This window comes from Peromyscus californicus, unplaced genomic scaffold, assembly GCF_007827085.1.
Source record: "Peromyscus californicus insignis strain IS unplaced genomic scaffold, ASM782708v3 Scaffold_11__1_contigs__length_118956290, whole genome shotgun sequence".
NCBI classification, from domain to species: Eukaryota; Metazoa; Chordata; class Mammalia; order Rodentia; family Cricetidae; genus Peromyscus; species Peromyscus californicus.
Genome location: NW_026294402.1, coordinates 42195263 through 42215082, shown reverse-complemented (window position 1 = coordinate 42215082; position 19820 = coordinate 42195263). Strand labels below are relative to the sequence as shown.

Genomic DNA, 19820 nt, shown 5'->3' with positions numbered 1-19820 from the left:
AGGTTCATTGGCCCCCTACAGCTGACTCACTTTTCTTCTCTCATGTCCTTGGAAACCCGGCCAAGCCCCCAGCTCTTCCCATTGAGCTGACTTGCCAGCTTCTGCTTGTTCCCCACCTCCACCCAGCTTCTGCCATCATTACATGGGGTGTGGCACTCACAAGTGAGGTCACTTCACTGGTGTAACTGGCACCTTAGTCAGCCTCTAGTGATCACGTACACTTGTCTGTGTCCCCCACAATGTCCATGTGCCAGACACGCAATGACTGCAAAATTGCTTCTGTTGGTGCTGTTTGCTCAGGGACAGACAGACCACGATGGAAGAAACCGAAGTCTTTTCTGGAGCTTACCTTGTCTCTCCCTGCCAAATCTTCCTGGTTACCTCACTGAGACAGAGGGGGAACCCAAGGAGAGGTGGGTGAAGGTGAGAAAGGGCACTTTGGGGTGGTCAGATTTCTGCTCATGGATTTCTGCTCAAGTGCGGTCCTTGCTAACTTCGCCTGCAAGGCAAGGACGTTGATACCATGCTGCTGAATCTCACAGTCCACCTGGGCCCGGAAGTCTCCAAAACCTAAATGGTAAGTGAGAACAACCCGCAGGCAGCCAAACTGTTAGCCCTCAGCAGTTCACCTCTTCATTTTTGTGCAAGGAGAGAGAGTTTTAAAAGGAAGAAGGCAGTATGAATTGTTAGGACAAGGAATCCCCAAAGAAAGAGACGGTGGAGCAGGCAACACAGGAAAGTCGGTGGGTGAGAGCGGGGAGGGTAGTGGTGGACACGTCCATGGGAGGTGCCATCCCCGGCAGCCGCATGTACACCTGCACAAATCACCGCGCCCACTGGAGGTGACTCCTTCAGCCAAGCACCGGACTCCCCTGTCTACTGTGAGGGTAGAAGAGGACAGGACAAGGATGAATAGACAAGAGAGACAAACTCAGCTGGCAGCTACTTCCCAGCAACCTACTGCCAGTGTTCTGGGCCCCCACACAAGGTCCTAGGAGAGGAAGCTGGGACCAGAGGCCGGGTGTTGTAAGAATCCAGAAAGAGATTTGAAGGATCACTTGTAACATTAATTTTTTTTATTAAGAAGACAGATATTTTATAGTACTTCTTTTTTTTTCTTTTTTCTTTTTGTAAAAATGGTATACATGAACCGATACAAAATGCGAATGGGAACACACGGATGTGGAGTTTCTTACACTGTAACATGGTCCTTGTACACCTTAGAAACAGAACTGGCCTAGAGGGAAAAACAAGACGTCCTCGTGACTAAAGAACAAGCTTATTTGGCATCAATTATACATCCTTCATTATTTTATATTCCTTTAAAAAAACACAAAAAACCAAGTTTGTTCTTTCTTCACTCTAAAAAAAGTGATCAACCTGTACAAAGTAATACTCAACAATACATTTCAAACAGTGCACTGTATACTTAAGAAAAATACGTAAACCAATATACAACTAAAATCCATAATTTCCTGTTTTTGTTTTGTTTTATTATAATTATAATTATAATTATTATTTATTATTTTTTCCAATGTGTGGGGCCTACACTTTGCAATCTACCTGAGACGGAAAAACACCAATCGAAACACAGGAACCTGAGACATGTCAACATTGTAAGTCATCAAGTTACATCAGAACGCTGCACTACTGTACACTTGTCAAAACAGAAAGATGGGCGGTCCCGAAAATGAGATGCCAATTCTGTGAACAATGGTAGGTTTTTTTTTGTTTGTTTGTTGGTTTTTTGTTTTTTTGTATTTTTTTTTGTATTTTTTTTTCTAAAAAGAACAGTTGAAAAACCCTTTCAACGACATGCTAACTGGTTCTCACCCTTTGATATGGTCACACTATGTTCAGGATGGGTGCTAAGGGCTCGGAATAGATGCACATTATAAAATTCTTGAAAAAGGGATGTTCCTTGTGGCTTTTTGTCTTGGTTAAGTGCCTAGGGACAGGAGAGGGGGTCAACAAAACACTGCTCAATAATGAATTTTCCTTTACATACCAGTCCGTTCCCAAAAGGCCCCCATATTGCAATGGTTCTATCAGAAGTGAAAATAAAGACAAGAAAAAGAAATACGCTTTCAAATAACAGAGTCGACACTTTTTCCCCTTAAATAAATCAGCGTAAGTTTTCCACATAATGTAACAATAGTAAAAATGCACCTTGCAAAATCCAAAAGTACTGACTGAAAATGTTATATAATATATATTTATATATTTATATATATAGATAGATCTATCTTTTCTGATGCCACCTTTCCATAAGGGACTGTTATTTGGAGTCTGGAGCCCTACCAACACATAGGGTAAGAGTTTAGGTTTTCGTCCTTCAGAACTACTTCTGGATTTCCTCAACACATCAGCGACAAAGCCCTACTGAGCTCTAAAGAATGCAAATGGTAACTGGACTCTCTACCGTCCCCCAGGCTCCAGTCTGAGATATGTTCAAGGTAACTTAGTTTAGTAGCTATGCGCTATGGCTGCCATCATGCGAGATGAGGAATTTTTGGCAGATGGTTCTTAAGGCTGAGGAAAGAGGCCAAGGCTAGTGTAGGAAAGGTAGAAAGATAAAAACACTCACATTTGAGTTTTGATTAAGTAACTGAAAGTCTCTACAGGCTGCTTCTCCACCTAGGCTCTGACCTTTCGAGAACAATACCGGCCCTTCTTTTGTACCTCCTGCCTTTGTCTAGCCAAGTCTGAAGGAATGAGAGCTGCTCGGGATGGGAGTTGGAAGCCCCAGCAGGACGAGAGTCCCAGCAGGACAGTGTCTGTAATATACAGTACATGCAGGCCACATCCTACTGCCCTCTTAAGTAAGCACAAAGGAAAACAAAAACAAAAACAAAAACAAACAAAAACCCCAAACAAAAACCTGCCCCCTTCCGTCACTCACACAACACACGGACTTGCTCTCTCCTGCACATCAATGAGCAGTAAGGCCAATTGGGAAAGGTGGATGGAGTTGTTTGGAGTAGAAACAACCAGAGCAGGACTGCTTTATCCCCTTCCTGCTTCCCCTCCTGGGGCAACTCAAATTTGTCCACTGACATCAAATGGACAGACCTCACCTATTGGGTCTGTTTAGGGCAACGAGTAAGGAGGAGACTTTCTACCCCAAACCTTTCTGCACAGCGTGGGGGTAATCTATACTGAGCCGCCTACAGATACAGAATTAAAGACAGATTCAATCTCATTGCGACACACCTCACTTGCAGATAACCCTGTACAGTAATGAAGATCCACAGCAAACAACAGTTTCGGAGTCACAGTCTACTTTTCTAGTCTTCGCTGCTCTAAGTATTGAAACATGGGCAGCAGCAAAGAGTTTTCACTGTTTTTTTTCTTTTTTTTTTCTTTTTTTTTTCACCCAAATCTTTACGACAACAGAGAAGAATGCATCATGGAGACACTAAATTCTGAACTATGAAATCTAAACTGTGCTGGTTTTCCTTTTATGCAACTGAATTTGGAACAGAAAGCAGTCACCGTCAACACAAAAACAAACGAAAGCAGAAATCGACAACAATAGGGAAAAGTCTTAGGAATCCCAGCAGGTCAATTCCAAAAAAGGGGAGGTTTCGGGAGGGAAAAAAATCGATTTTGGGAAAAATAAATGCATAAAAAGGAAAAGGGGAAAGAAACACGACAAACAAATGAAAAACAAGGCACAGAATTTTCTGCAATCTACCAAAACCCAAGTTTGACTTGGTAGGAAGAAATAAAAATTAAAAAACCAAAACCCAAACCAAATTAAAACCAGATAAAAAGAGGTGTCAAACAGCAGAGCGTACTTTCCAAAGAACATTTTTTTCTTTTTGTTTTTACATAGCGAATCCCAAGCCTTCCCAGTCTCGCATCTTTCCACCCACTCATAAAAAACACACGAGCTTCTTGCAAGTTGCAGTATCACTGTCTCTTTATCATCTAAACGGGCCCGTTGGACACCTCATTGGGACAAAAAGGCTGCTCTAGATGAAGTACTCTTTCTTTTCTTCCGAGTTGTTCTGTCCTCCTTCTGCATTGATTATAGCTGTGTCTGCGTCTGCTGCGTCATCGGCTCCTTTGGCTTCATGAGTGAAGTATGTACCTGAAAGATGAAGGGGTAAAGCACTGTGACTCTCTGATGGCCTCGGGGTGAAGCGGTACAGAGATGGCAAGTTGCTTTATGGCCATCATCAGCCGAAGTGGTGTGCAGGCAGCAGAGGGGAAAAAAACAGTTGGAAGAAGAGAGCGAGGTGGGTGAGACAGATGGGGTCCGGGGCTCCAAAGGTACCACTCCAACTGAGACGCTGCGGTGCAATTCAGCAAAGGAGACATTAGAGCAGTGGTTATGACCAGAGAAGAAGACGGAGTGGGGCTCAAATGCAGAGAGCTGGACAGCTGCTGACTAACGCACAGACAGTAAACACCAAAGACCGATGACCAGAGATGTTCGCACACGGGTAAAGACCAAAGCAAGGAAGAGCAATTAGCCAATAAATGAATTAGGGCCCCAGTGACGCTTCTACTGTCATCTTGGATCAGTTACTCCAACCATAGTCTTCCTGGCTTCAGGACTGCTATTGGCTACCCACAGGTGAACTGTCTTGAACTTATATAAGGGCTGGTTTCTCTACACCTTCCATTTCAGAGCACGGCATCAGATAGAGACACAATTTGACATTGTAAAAACTACAATTGAGGCTTGGGCTCTGTCTTCATGACCAAGGGATTCTTTCTCACCATGTGACTGGAGCCTGGACCCGGATTCATGGATTTGCTAATTGGCACAGCCATTTTATAATGACAATAGACAGAACATTAACCAAGTTGGTGACATTTCTATCACCAAATCCCAAGGGTTTACATGGAGGAAGACAAGACTTCACCTCAGAATAGCAGGCAGGTAGAAATCCAACTGCCTGGTACAATCTGATAGCTTCCTTCCCATTACGTTCTGACTCTAAAGATTCTGATACTCCAAAAAGCCTGAGACATTTTGCTGAATTTTCAGATTTTAAAGTGATAAGAAGCTGAGCAAGCAGGTGGTCAAACGCTTCCTTCCTGAGTGCTCTCTCTTGCAGAGACATGTTACCCCTGTCCTCTGATCCTCCACAGGTGCTGTGCACACTCTGCTTTGGCTCCCTGGCTTCACCTTCCCAGCTCCACCAAGTTAAGCACTCTAAGTTGGAAGTTCTGGGCCACACAGCTCCAAGAGTCCCCAATTGTTCTGTGCTCCAGACAGACACTTCTGGATCCTAAAGTCTGTTGTTAAGCACCCTGGACCTCCACTGCTTGGCTCCAGGGACCCCTCCCCAAACCCAAGTCACAATCAAGCAGTATGTAAGCACCCACAAAACCCCCAAAGCTCATTGCACAGTGCTTGAAAAAAACAACTGAGAAAGACAAGGGCCGACAAAGAAAAGGAAGACTAAATTACCAGGAGGGGAGAAGAGGCTCCGAGCAGCATGAGGCAGAGAGGAAGAGCATTGGCAAAGATGATTGCCCATCCAGTCTGCACAGTTGGTAAGTGTGATGATTAATGGCAATTTAAATCAATTGCCCTGATAATTTAAAAAATACATATTTATGTGGCTTTTAGCGCAAAGGATTTTTTTTTCCTTTTTCTTTTTCTTTTTTTAAACCTGGGCACATCACATCAAGGAGGAAATGTTCTGGCCCTGGGGACCAGCTCACTCAGAGTTCAGGGTCAGCGAACTGGTCCTCCTGTCTCTGGGGAAATGAGCAGGTTGTGGATGTTTGCCATGCATACAATCATCCAGGGCTCAGGCCACTCATCACACCAGCCCCTACCTTATTATTTTGACTCTATCCCCAAATGTAGACTGGGGAACAGCAGACCTGTACAGCTTTGTATTTATAGGGAATCCAAATCTCTTCATGCAGTCTTCAGCAACATTTGCTAAGGTTTCTTCACCCACCCAACCACGCTTCTTCCCATTTCAGGAAACATATATTCTGTGTCATCCTTTACAGCAAGCTGCCTACTAATGACAATAGTGAGGTCCCCCAATTCCAGGGCTGTGGCGACATGTTGCTCCAGCCTGCCAAAGCACCTTGCTTACCTTTATGTCTGGCAAAATAGCGGCCCAGAATGATGAGCAAGCAAAGCATGGCAAACACGACCACAGCTACGACGCCGCCAATCACTGCGTGGTCCACTGCCCCAATGGCGCCCTCTTCACCTGCTCGAGAATCTGTTGAAACCAGAAGAGGAATAGGGATGTAGAACTTATTATAAGACACCAGGAGCCCCAGGGACACCGCCTCCAGGGTCAGAAGGTTACCTTCTTTTTTAATGGAGGAGTCAGCGAGAACAAACCAGATGGATCAAGTTACATAGAGGGAACAGACTGACCTGTCCAGTGCTGAATTGATCTGTTCTCCCCACAAGGCAATTTCATTAGAGGCAGCATAGGAGTGCTACTGTGTGTGAAAGAAACTTAGGGAGCTGTGTGTGTGTGTGTGTGTGTGTGTGTGTGTGTGTGTGTGGTGGATCCTGCCTGTTCTCACCCATTCTTAGCACTCACAATACACATCCTGGAACTTACAGCTACTAATAATTAAGGAGGCTGACTTAACTATTTATGGACAACACAGATGGTATCTTTAGGCTATCAGAAGAACGGGGTGTGTGTGTGGGGGGGCAGGCCCCATAGCTCACTCATAAGGAAACACGCATAGGGAAAGCAAGGCTGTGTAGAGATAAAACCAGGCTTATGAGACTAAAGACATATGACATGCTTGCCACATTTACAAGATGTGAGGAGGGGGAAAGCCTCAATTTAAAACCAAAAGCCCAATTCAAAGAGAGAGGAGGGGAGGGAGAGAGAGAGGGAGAGAGAAAACGTTAAGACAGGAAGGAATACTTGTCCATCGCCATAGACAGTTTTTATGTTGTTTATTTAACACCTTGAAATGCAATTAGTTTTCTCTTATAAGCCTCGCTCCCTCAGGATGTCTCTTTTTGAGTTTTTGGCTGGGGAACAACTTCAGAATGAACCCGGAATGAGCTATGGCGATGCAGAACGGATGTATGGCAGGGTAAACAATTTTAATTTAGGAATGTGGCTACATCACCCCTTGCTGAAATCCTAATGGCACCCGAGATTTATAACATAGTAAAAAACAATTATTCTCCCCTTGATTAATACATTAACATTTTGGAGTGGAAGCTAAACCATTGTCTTTTTTTTTTCTTCTTTTTATTGAGTCAAGTACGACACCTCCATTAAAATGATTTACTGGCTGTACCTTACAATTTAAGCACAGCAGCAACAGAAACGGTAAAAATCTTTTAACTTTACATGATTTGTGAAGTCATATGTGAAGGATTTACCATTTAAATCTTTCAGTACATGAAGCACATGGCCTATAAATCTGCCCCCCTTGTAGCTGCTGGATGCCTAAGAGAAATGCATTTCACCGGGAAGACCGAGTGCAAACTCAAGTCAATTTCTAAGAAAGATTTATCTCTGTCTCTCTCCAAAGAACAGAGCAAATCTCTGAAGCCTCCACCTCTAATAATATTTGAAGTTTATCGATCAAGTGTACAGATCCGTGACAGCTAAAGGTAATGGTACTCTTTTGAGCCGAAACCTGATACAACGCTTTCAGCGGGAGGGCAGGGCTTACACTTTCTATCGATATTTCCAATTCTGCTTGGAGACTAGGCACTGAAGGATGTGGGGGAAATAACTCGTGACTAAGGCTCCCATGGAAAGAGCTTTAATTAAAAGGGCCTCAATTAGAACGTGGACTATTTAAAGTGTTCCATGGAGTTAGCTTGGGAAGGACTACAGAATAACTCAAACCCCAAACCCCAACAGAAATGCCAAGTCAGAGGCAGCGGCAGGTCGCCTGGACAACAGGATGATGGGAGTTTAATTGGAGGATGGAGATGGGTTGGAGGCAGAGTGCTGCAGCCAATTAGTCTACTCCGTGATGAGCAAGCCCCTCCAGCAACGTGTTTAATAAGCACCACTTGAAATGTAGTGGAGAGGAATCCCCTGCCTCAGCCCAAGTGCTGCTGACTGCAGACAATACGGCTCCTGTTGTCCTGGAAGTCCTTTCGACCAGCAGACTGGGTTCATGGAAACTTTGTTGTCTTTTAGGAAACAGCTTGTTGATGCGAAGTACTGTTTGTGGGGTGTGCACTAATTGTTCTTCAGAGACAAAATACCTGCCACAAATAACTGAAGGAAGGGCTTGTTTTGGTTCTCATTTTGAGGATATAGTCCATCGTGGCAGGGAAGGAATGGCGGCAGGACCGAGTGGGGCAGCTGGTTGCATGGCATCCCAGTCAGAAGCAGAGAGAGGTGAACGCTGGTACTGGGCTTGCTTTTTTTTTTTTTTTTTTTTAAATTTGGTCTAGAATCATGGAATGGTGTCACCCACATTTAGGATTGGGCTTCTCTCTTCAGTTAAACCTTTCTGGAGACATCATCAGACACATCCATGAGTGTGTTTCCACGGCGATCCTAAAACCAGTCAAGCCGATGATGAAGTGTAAACATCACAGGGTGGTACTGGATTCTGGTGCCTGCTGGAGGACCACACTTTACATTGTGTTGACACACCTCACTGCAAACACTCAAATGTTCTCACAGGGACCAAGTAGTAGTAAAACTTGTTAGTTGTGTTTGAACGATATCAACTAATCTTTAGTTGCCGTGGGCTTCAAACTGATTGAATGTTTGACTTATTTCAATAAAGTCTGTCTTAGATTTGGGACAAAGTGATACAGATGCAGAAAGAGTTACATGAGGCAAGGGAGGGGGGAGGTGCCACTTTGTTAGGGCTGAAGAAGTTTCTAGAAGCTGTTGAAGACACAGCCCCTACCCATCTGGAGGCAGGCAACTCTTATCCACTATTAAAAGACTAATTACTCCAACTTCAGGCACAGAACAGCCCAAGAGATGTGCTGGTATGTTTGTGCTTAGGGGTGGGGAGGAGGAGGAAAAAAAAGAAAAGAAAGACAGGAAGAAGGAAAACCCTCTCAAAACAAGGTTAAAACAAACAAACAAACAAACAAACAAACAAACAGAAAAACCCGTCATCGTGGGATTCCTTACTTAAGCCCAACTATTCGGTTGACCTTTGCTCTCCAAATGTGCTTAGTCTAGCTGTTTCCTCCTGGACTTAGCCTACACTAAACACCTATGTTTTAGTTCTTTCCCACCTTCAGGGACACACAGCCTTTGCAGATATTTATAAGTGCAATCTCTCTAGCTTCCTTCTGATATTCACTTGGATCAGAAAGTTTACTACTGCTAGTTAATCACCAAGACACTTTTCCCGCCTTCAATTACGGCAGATGGACACAGAAGGTAACTGATGTTTAATTTACAGGGAACACTGCTGGTTATGAGCCCCTGGCCGCCTCTTCCCACCTCTCCTCCACCCTGCTCCCACCCCTGGTTGGCCATGGGAGGCAGTAATAGAGCTGTGACTGTTCCTAAGTGCCTGTCACGGTCGGGCCTCCCCTGTGGAGAGCAGTTCTTCCTCATTCATCTCTTGTTTCCTCTTGTGGGGTGGGAGGCAGTTCCAACTGTGCTGTGGATTGGCTCAGAGTGCTAGGGGTGATGCTGGCTGTCTGCCATCCGGTAAGAACTACCTGCACCTGCAGCTGATGCCTCGATGGTCACAAAGAGCAACGGATGCATTTGGCTGTCCGAGTCAGATAAGAACAGGAGCCTGTGTGCCATACAGACGACTCACAGGGGATCTTCGGCAATGTCCCCCAGCCTCCATCTCTCCGGTCTTGCACAAGAGGTGAGAATTCAGACTAGTTCTTGAGGAATTAACTAAGTGCAAAGGCCACGGCTGTCACCATCATCTGAAAGTCTTGCTCCTCTGAGGGAGGAGATGCATCCCCGTGGGGACTGCCCCATTTGTTGCTCCTTTCCCTGGGAACACCTCTCCAGATTTCTTCCTCCCTTTTGTAGTCGGACAAAGACACTGGAGGCAAACTCTCCAGCCGCTGCAGCTTCTCAAGCGAAGAGAGGTGAGGGTGCGGAGGTCTTCTAAAGGAGCCCAGTCTTCAGGTAAAGGAAAGCCTCTTGTGCAGTCACGGGTGTTAGTGTGTCTATTGTGGGATGAAGCTGTGCCCTTGCTGTACTGGGGAGGAACGCCAAGCACATGCTTGGTACATGCATATAAAAGAGTCATTCCAGTTTTCGACAACCACGGTCTGTGTGTAGTTAACCTCATCCAGATAACTTCATACACATACTCAGGGGAATGAGTGAGCTGACTAAGTCTAACTCAGACAACACTGAAGGCTGAGTGTGACAACACTACTGTGGCACAAACCCTGGTCTGCCACCCCACCCCCCCACCATGCTGCACCATTTTATAACTCCAAATGAGTTATATACATCATGAGCTGGTTAGAGTTGGGAGTTAGCTTTTCTTTTGACAAAAAGCTGAAACAACTTGGCTCCAAGTAAGATTTATAAGTCCCTTGCAGAATGTCAAGTTGGCAAAAAAAAAAAAAAAAAAGAAAAAAAAAAAGAAACAAAAATCAATTAAACAGGAGACAACAACAACAATGGAAAACTGTGTCATAGCTTCAACTACCCTGGCCGTGGTTTTAGCATCTCAGAAATCTCAGAATAACAACAACGATAAAAGAATTAAAAACAACAATAACAACAACAAACTACTTTCATCAAATCCCAGGAACATCCCAAACTGCTCGGCATTCTTCAGCTCGGGGCAGCTGACCTGACCCCCCCCACTCCTCGAGGGCAATGTGAATGGGGTAATTCTGCAGGCAGGATTGGACTTTTAGTCTCTCTCCACCCCTCGAGCGGACCTCTCTCTTTTTTGCTACTTGCATTCACTCCTTAAACACTTACTAAAGTGGAACACTTCCTTCACAAAGCACTCCCTCAGCTCGCTGCCTGTGTGGTGCAGGCATCTGTAAGGGGCCCTGGTTTCTATGGCTACTTTACCGCCTGGCAGGAGACGTGCCACACGAACTGCCAGGAGAAGGCCATGATCGTGGATCTGTCATAAGTCTTGCAGGCTGTGTTGCCAAAGCAGGATCCATGGATAACCAGGGAATGGCTAGGATGTCCTTGACAGGCTCCTGGCAAGGAAGGTCTTTGGCAGAGGGACTCACGGAGCAGAAACCTCACTGTCACTGCAGGCTGCCCATTTGGAAACCCAGGCTGCAGAATCTAGTCAGTCTTCTTGCCAAAGGATACAGAGCTCTCTCTCTGCTTTGGAGAAGGTGGAGTGTGAAATGTGTAGCATCAGGCGTGATGGCCTTAACTGCACTGTTGTACCCTCATATCTCGGGCTTCCTTGGTGCAGGCTAGATACTGCTCCAGCACTCACCGGTCTATTCTGAGGCTAAAAAGTGCCTTGGGTCTCATTTAAAGTGGGGAATTCTAGGTCTCCCACTCCCACAGGGGCCTCTCCTGCCCAGGGATGACTGAAGCTGAGGCAGACATTCTGCAATAGCTCTGTCACTTGGTGCAGCTGAGGTCTTCCTGGACAAGTCAGTTTAATTAAAAACTCTCAGAACTGGTGTTTATGATGGAAATGCTGCCTCCGGCTTCCTAGAGCTGGCTGGATTAGTCTATCTCAGAAAAGGCTTAATGACTGTGATGTCACTTGCTACTTCTTGCTAAGGAGGAGAGAGGGGGGAGGCGGTACACATTCCAAACCTGAAGAAAAACAAAACAAAACACCAAACAGGAGCGCGTGCGCGTGTGCCACACACACACACACACACACACACACACACACACACACACACACCCACACCAGCTGTGTCATCTGAAAGGTGTAGCTACCTGTTTTTATCACCTATGGTAGCTCTCCTGGAGGGCAACCAAGCTAAGCATGCGCTTTAAGAGCACAGCTTTATTACTGGAGGGAAACACTGAGTGGCAAGCGCTGACAAAACGCCACGTTGTTTGCTAATCCTAATATGTTATTCTTCTTTTAAGATTTGCTTTTCTCAGCACCAATTCAATTATAGATGCTACAAATCCTTCTGACATTTAATTCCCTCTTGTCAGAGAGTAGTAAATGTATACAGTACATGCACAGCTTTCCCATTAAGATGTTAATATATATTGGAGCACACTAGCCTTTATGCAGCATAACCTTTCCTTTCGGTCTTCTCAGAGAAAGGAAGGGAAGGAATCAACGTAAGGCAAGAAAGTCATGAAGATTCCCACACAGCATGCCAGGGGCCAGTGTCAGCCATCAGCTGCATTCCATTCCAGCAATGTCATGCTGCTATTCTGACATTTGGGGGGCTGTGCAAGGCCACTGCAAGGGAAACTGCAGTGGTCATCCTCAGTGCACACCCGGGAGCTCAGCACATGCTCACTTAAACGACAACTGTGCACAGCAGCAACCGTGTCAGTGGCTGTTCACCATTTCAGTGACCAGGGCTCTCCCTGCCTGTCACTACCAAGGCACAGGGGACCAGCTAGGACCTCATCGGCATGGACTGGGGGAAAGCGCACCAGACTTGCCATTAGACCTGGGCCAGAAGTTGAACTTCAATTCTTTCCTGTGTAACCAGAGGCAGGCCAATCACCTACTCGGAGGCATTGGCCCCAATGATATTCTGCCAGGGGCCAGAGCATGGCTGTACATGAAAGTGCCTGTCTGGCTTAGGGTCTGACATGTCATTAGGACTCAGTGTCTGCTGAACTTCAGTCTGTTTTATGAAGATCCCAGGAGGATCTTTTTGGTTCTTATCACTGACCCTAGGTCAATATTTGTCAGCTCTTTAGGAGCAATGGTGATCAAGCTTTCATTTCACTTATACAGAAGGGACACGAGCTGTCTCCAATGGCTTCGCTGTTCTCTATGGTGAGGAAGGAAGCACAGGGCCATCGGATGCACGTTATGAGTCAGGAACACCATCTGAGGACTGTAATGTTAAATATTCTGCAGCTGAAGATTAGGACAAGTCTTTTAAAATGTTGTTTTCTCTCCCTTTTCCAGTCACATGGTTTAGTTAATTCAACCATCAGCAGAAATGACTCATGAAACAGGATGCTAATCCCAGGACATTTAGCAGCTTCAGAGAGACCCCTGCCCTGCTCATCTTGTAACAGGACCCCTGGCAGTGGGTGGCTTTTCTACTTTAAGCACTGGGAAGGCACCGAGGACGACACTGGAGTTTTCCTTATAGGAACCTGGTGAAGAGGACAGACTGTAGTGTTTCCAGAAGGCATCCCACTAGAATCTGTCTGTATAGGTAGATGCTTCAGTGGGCCTCAGGCATTTGGAAGTGTGAGGATGGAATCATGAATATGGTGAAGTTACCCCAAAGCAGTGTCCAACCTGTGGAACTGGAACTTACACTTCACACTGTGGCTAACAGCTTTTCAGTCTGAAGGAAAAAGTTTGTCTGTTTGGTGGTGGCCCACCTTCCTCTCCATGGTGAAAACAGCAGCATGTTGGATTATGGGAAAGATCCGCACTAGGGGGACATCCAGAATCCCATGTGTGGGAACATCACTGACCATGGGCCCCATGAGAGTTCTCAATGCACCGATTCACACTAAGCTCAAGATCCTTCTGCTCCAGCCCTGGAGCTCTGAGGCCACAGGTACATACCACAGAGAACAACTTTCAAGGAAGGAAACATTTGTGTCTTAACCCTTCTCAAGCATTACTTTACAGTGGCATTTAGGGCCACCTCAGGGGGAACTAATCCATCATTTTGGGGACTCCATGGAGCAGTGGCACTGAAAACATCAGAGCAGAGCATGGATGGATCTTCTCTGAGGGGGAAGGCACCGACTTCATGATTAAGATAACCTCTCGTGTCAGGTAGCACACAGCTGTGTCTGACAGGCCACTCAGAGCCCAGCTTTCTCCTACACATACTTCCCTGACGGCCACACCAAAGTGAAAAGGGCCAAAAGCAATTGTAAGCTCAAGAGACTCCAGAATAAAGGAAGCTGTGGAGTTCTCCGAGGCTGGGAACCCTCAACCAAAGGGCTCCATTTCCTTCTGCAGGCAGGAGGAGCATGTTTCAATTCTGTCCACGTAAACTGTCTGGCTTTTCTATGGGTGCCTACTTTTTTCACTTGTAAATTAACACCCCTTCTTTTACTATCCTGCAGGAACTTCAAGAGGACGCCCCCCACCCCGAGCTGTTGGCTTATTTTCATCCATCAGGTCTTCCCAGCCCTGGCCTCTGGTGTGCTTTTCTAAACGGGCCTCGACTTCCTTCTGTCTTAGCCCTTCGTCTGCAGCTACTTGGATTAATTTCCCATAGTCGTGATCAGCTTGGGTATCCAGTCTGTGTTCCCTACTAGAAAGTTATTATGGGGTGGCAGGGTTAGCCTGTGAAATCCAAGGCTGGTTCAAGTCCTACTGGGCCTTATTTGCTCACCACTGTGTCTTAGGGGCTAGCCCAGAGCCAAACGCATGGAGCTCAAATACTTCTGTAGAATAAAAATTAGGCAATATATCCTTAGTGCTAGTACTTAATTACTTAGCATATGTGAGGCCCTAGAGGCAATCCTCAGGATTGCAAAACAGAACAAATGTATATGAAAGAACTTTCTAAGCTGTAGAGTATATTAATACAAGCTAAATGATAACACAACCTAAGATTCATGGCCATACCTTAACTGTCTCTCTTTGTATCTTTTCTTTTTCGACATATCATCTATCAAGGAAATTAAAGAGCCTGTTTGCCAAATCAGGGTCACACTTCATGTGGTGCTAACTGAAGAGTTCCTCCAAAGGCAGTGGCTACTGAGTGTCTGTGCCTGTGCTAGGGCATGTATGTGTGAATGTGTTCATCCGTGTGGTGGACACATGTGTGCAGGAGCAAGTGCCCACATATTGCCCCTTGCCCGAGAATTCCTGGATACGGAAGCCTAGGATGTAAAGCCCAGGTTGCCTCTGCAACACACCAAGGGAGCCAAGAGCTGGTTCACCAGGATCTCTCCTAACGTCTATGCAAGGGTTACAGAAGTCAAGCAGAATCCTGCCCCTTCCCAGTACGTTTTTGTGGCTTGTGAAGGGCATGAAGGATTCTTCCAAATCACTTTCTCATTTGGAGGGTAACAAGAATTAAAAACAGCACTGGAATTCCTTGTCGGTGCCTCTGCTTCTAAAGCAGGGGGCGGATGGGCTGCTCTGCGGGTGCTGTGGGCCATTCTCTGGCACACTATTTACCACCTCACTCCACTCAAGAGTTCCCGCAGGCCCCTCCACTGCTGAAGAGGGGGAGGCAGTTGGAGACATTTTTGTTAAAGTTTTAAAATAAAATAGAAGGATAAATATGCTTAAAGCTATTCTATTCCACATGGGTGGCAATAACCACCAGCTGTCACTGAGAAATGGCAGATGTAATTGATAAAACAATTCAAAACGAGTGAGGCTCCATCATCAATAAAATTAACACCCCAAAAAGTAAATAAAAGGGTTCAAGGAAGAGCCAGATAAGCCCCCCAAGTTGGCCAATAATTGAGTCAGTGAACTAGGCACTGAGTCTTTTTTAAAATGTAGATTACAAAGGAGGATCAGTTGGGCATCCCAAGTTGCTGGTTGAGGGCTGCACACCATATGCTGGCTATGAAACTCTCATTAACTGAGGCAGGCACTGGTGAATGGAGGATGAGGGGTGGGGGCGGGGTGGGGGAAGATCTGGAAGTGTGAAACATTAATCCCTAATGTGGAAAGGATGGACTTTCTACCCAATACTGCAGGGAGTAGGTAGCATTATTCATTATCACAGTTTAGCATTAAATGGGCAACACCTACTCTAATTTATTGATGGGCTGTTTAAGGCGGGTGTTAACCTGTTTGTCTTGTATTATAATTGAATTCAGTCTCCAGGCTACAGAAATTTGAGAAGTTCATCCTTTCTCAATCAATATGCTCCCCTTCAGTGACCCATTTCAAGACAGCTTCATAAAAAATAATGTATTTTGTTTTAATAAATTTAAACACTATGACAGCTGCTCAATTTTTATTGGTTGTTTTTTTCTCCCTTTAGATGTCTTTTTGCTGCCTAGAGAAGCCAAGCTCACAATCAATAGTAATTGATTAATCAGCATCCCCTTTGAACAAAGGTGCTAATCAGTTTTTGATTAGTTCATCAAACCAGATGCAAAGGCAACCTAGCCCAGCCCGCTAGTTCATCAGCCTTCTACATGACTTATGACTTCTAGCAATAGGAGAGAGCCTGGGTCCTGGAGGGAATAGGGGGAGATGTAATTATTAATTTAACCGAATTATTATGAACACAAACAGTTGTTGGTTTATTGCTCCTGACTTGGGTGATTGATAGAACTGCAGTGGGGACCCATCTAACATGCTGCAGGGCTGAGACCTGCAGTGCTCCTAATTGATGATTCTAGGAGAAGAGGTACCTGGCTGACTCAGGTTTTCCTAAAGGGGATAAAAATTCCTTTTGCCTGTCTGAGTGATCCTTGTCTGGAAAATATGCCTAGAGAGATCAGGGTCAACCTAGGAGAACTTTCTCAGGATTCTTGAAAGATCCAACTGTGCAGGGTCACTGTATCTGGGGTTGCTCTCAGGTGAGGGCCAAAACAGAGAGCACCTTCACGCAAGTAGTTGTTTACATTGACATTATGTTAGAGCCGGGCAGGACTTACCTACTTCTACTTTAAAAGAAAGTAAAGCTAATGTTTTGTTTTCATGTTTTTACAACTTCTTCAATGTATCTATCACAAATAAGAGGCAGATGGATGGCATGGCTAGTAGGTGGCTACCTTTCTAATCTATTTATTTGCTGAAATTCACGGATATTTAGAATTCATTCATTTATCCAGAAAGTATTAGCTTGGCGCTTACTGCAAGACAGGTCCAAGAGGGGACAGACCCAGTGAGTATTCCTGGACGTGGCTCCTCTGGGAAATTCCAACAGCTCAGCTCCCCTGGCACATGGGGCAGAGCAGGAAAGTGAAGGTATCCCTGAGGTAGACAGAAGCACACAGATGGAAATACATCCAGTGTGTTCTGAGATATGGGGGGAGTACTAGCTTGTGTTTTCACTGAGGTAGTTAAGGATGGCCCCTCAAGCACCAGTCATTCAAAACAACTGTAGTGAATGCTGTTTAGGAAGGGGGGATATGGAACCCTGTTTTCCAGTGGGCTCCAATCAGCAGCCACACACTGGTGCCTTGGTTTGGCCACCACAATGTCAAAGGGCTTGCTTACTGATTCACTAAGTGACCAATCAATGTGCTTCAGAAGCTGTAGGTAGTTGTCACTGAAGTCTCATGACATCATGGGAGCTCGTATAATTGTTTAGCTCTGACCACTTTAAATCTCCTTCCTCCTGCCTTTTTAGGACATGCTTCTTATTCTGGATTAGTAACACCTAAATCCTGGAATCAAGCATGAAACCTACTTTTTGCAAGAGCTCAGTATTCTGTGAAAAAGGTCTGAGGTGGATAATTAGTTTACAGCCTGGTGTGTGACAAGACAATTGTCCCCTTCCTCCCTGCCCTGCTCTACCACCTACTTCAAAGTGTACGATACGGCTTTCTAGTCTATTCCACTGAAGTAGACAGTCAATATGACTTTCAGATCGTGTCACATAATCCAACATCAACTGCTTTAGAGCGCAACCAAATTTCTCCTGAGCCATCACACATCTAGGATGGTGACATTACTTCAAGTCACCAAGCGGAGTGGCCTCAGCATCTGGTTCTCTCTGTATCAGAAGCACAGGCCAGGGTCTGTGACACACACACACACTGTCACCATAGGGAAGAAAGGTGGGTGAGAGAACCTGAGAGAAATTATCTACACAAATTTGTTCTTTGCTTGGTCTCAGAATCCACACTGATTGCTCAGCAAACCAAGTGGTCATTGAGTCACAGTGGACAAAGCAGCCACAGGTTGTACACTGCAGCACCTTACCTATGACTAGCCCTTACCTGAGAGGTCCTCACTGTCCAGTTCTTCTGCGGAATTGGGCAACTGAGTAAGGCCTTACAAGTAAAAACAAATCGTTTTTCTTTTCATTCCTCGAGGGACATAAACAAAACACTTAAGAACTGAGGATGGATTTTGTTTAAAAAAAAAGAAAACATGAGCCAAATCTCTTGCTATCTCTCACATTTTTTGAGAGCTTGAATATATTAATCCATATGTTCATTCTTTAATTATGTAACCGTTATCGACACACACAATCAAGGTAGAAAGAGTCCTCAGCCTCCACTGTTGAAAGCACATGAAACATGAGGGTGAATGTTTAAAAAAAAAATCACTCATTCAAATAAGCATGCAGAAAGAAAAAAGTAAAGCTGGGTCGTTAGCTGTGGACACTCTGATATATCTCTTAAATATGAATGTATTTAGATGCCACATACTGACATATGTAAGTTCTATCTCGCTTTTCACTGAAAATTGAAATCCTTTGCCAATACTGACAAACATAGTTCATTTATCAATTTAGCATGATCTTGGATCACATATTTCAAAATGGTACAGCATCTGCTAACTGCAGATTGCAGGTTATGCCTTCATCAGAAAAATCAGATTTGCCACTCATTTTTTTAAAAAAAAGAATTTCATAAATCAGTGGTATTCTGGAAAAATAAAACCCTCAAAGCTGAAAAAGCAGTCAGGTCAGGAGATAATGACCTTGAAATGTCTGTATCCAAGTCCACCCCAATGTTGGCCAGCTGGGATAGTTCTCCATCAGCTCTGCTCTGAAGTAAGTGAGGCAAAGAGGGGCGTAGCCAAACAGAGAGGTTCCTCAAGAGATGGCTTCCATTTGCTCATTCTTATTTCTGATCTTTTAAGGAAGTTTATTAAACACCATAAAATGTTAAGGCGGCCAAGGTGGCCTTTGCTCATTCTTTGCTATTCTCTTTCAATCCCATCTTATTGCCCCAGGAACTTGAATCTCCACCATAGCTGTCTTATAGTCTGTGTCTGTTATTTTGAAGATGGTCGCGGATCTAATTCAGCTGTAAGGTCTTTGGAGAGAGACACAAGTTTTGTTTATTTCTGTATCTTTCCCCTCCCTGGAGCTCAGCACAAACTATATTGTCAGTAAGTATTTGCTGAATTAATGTTTTGAGAGTCTTCCTTGGTCAATTACTGACCAAAGCCTAAAGGCAACCAAAATAAATGCTCTGGAAATACATAATGGCAGATGGGTTGCCATTTATATTTATTTCAAATGAACTAAAACAAGCTTATATGAATGGTCATTAAAGCTTCAATTTTTTCTAAGGTGGTTTACAAAGAAGCCAAATGAGCATGGTGAGCCGGTTGAGTACGTAAGGAGGCTGTCCCACTATCAGTCCTAAGAGAGGATAGTTTCTCACTTGAACCCTGGGTGCCAAGTACTCCGAGCAGAAGCCAAATCAAAATGAAAGCCCTCAGAGTTCACAGGGGTTCTGAAGCTATGGAACCAGGCAACTAAAGAGAACGTGGTAATGTAATAAATTATAGAGGCAGCTGACGAGAATTGTTAGCCCTTTGTCCTGAAATCTGACTGGTGGAAAGTGTTTCTAGTTATAATTGGCTTTATCCATTGTATAAAGACTAATGAATACAATTATTTGAATAACTATTATAAATGAGCAACATAGAGTAGTTCTCTGTAGTTGATTATGAATTTGTGGTTCTCAGAAGGCTAATCCCTCACTTCTACGTGGCCCGATGAATATCAGTGTTCTACATACATACTTGGTGCCCACTGAACCACATTAAACAAGGATATTTCAAGTAGGCAACTTTACTGATGAAGGCTTGTTTCCTTGGGGAGAACACTAGAAAGCTAGTTTTAAAAAATAAGGAAATATGTTTATGAAGTATCATTGATA

General features: G+C 44.6%; 1 protein-coding gene across 10 annotated transcripts in view; it reads right to left on the bottom strand.

Moving 5' to 3' along the window:
- Positions 1–19820, bottom strand: part of Cadm1 (cell adhesion molecule 1) — a 337201-nt gene that overhangs the window by 8028 nt on the left and 309353 nt on the right. For 5 of the 10 annotated variants that reach the window (XM_052759277.1, XM_052759309.1, XM_052759282.1 and 2 more), the window contains 3 exons: positions 17919–17972; positions 6075–6206; positions 1500–4096 (listed from right to left, as the gene is read on the bottom strand). In XM_052759277.1, the coding sequence (XP_052615237.1) occupies positions 3978–4096; positions 6075–6206; positions 17919–17972 (305 nt within the window). In that variant the 3' untranslated portion in view covers positions 1500–3977. Of the gene's footprint in view, positions 1–1499; positions 4097–6074; positions 6207–17918; positions 17973–19820 lie in introns of those variants that run through there. The other 5 variants (XM_052759291.1, XM_052759331.1, XM_052759349.1 and 2 more) reach the window with 2 other exon arrangements.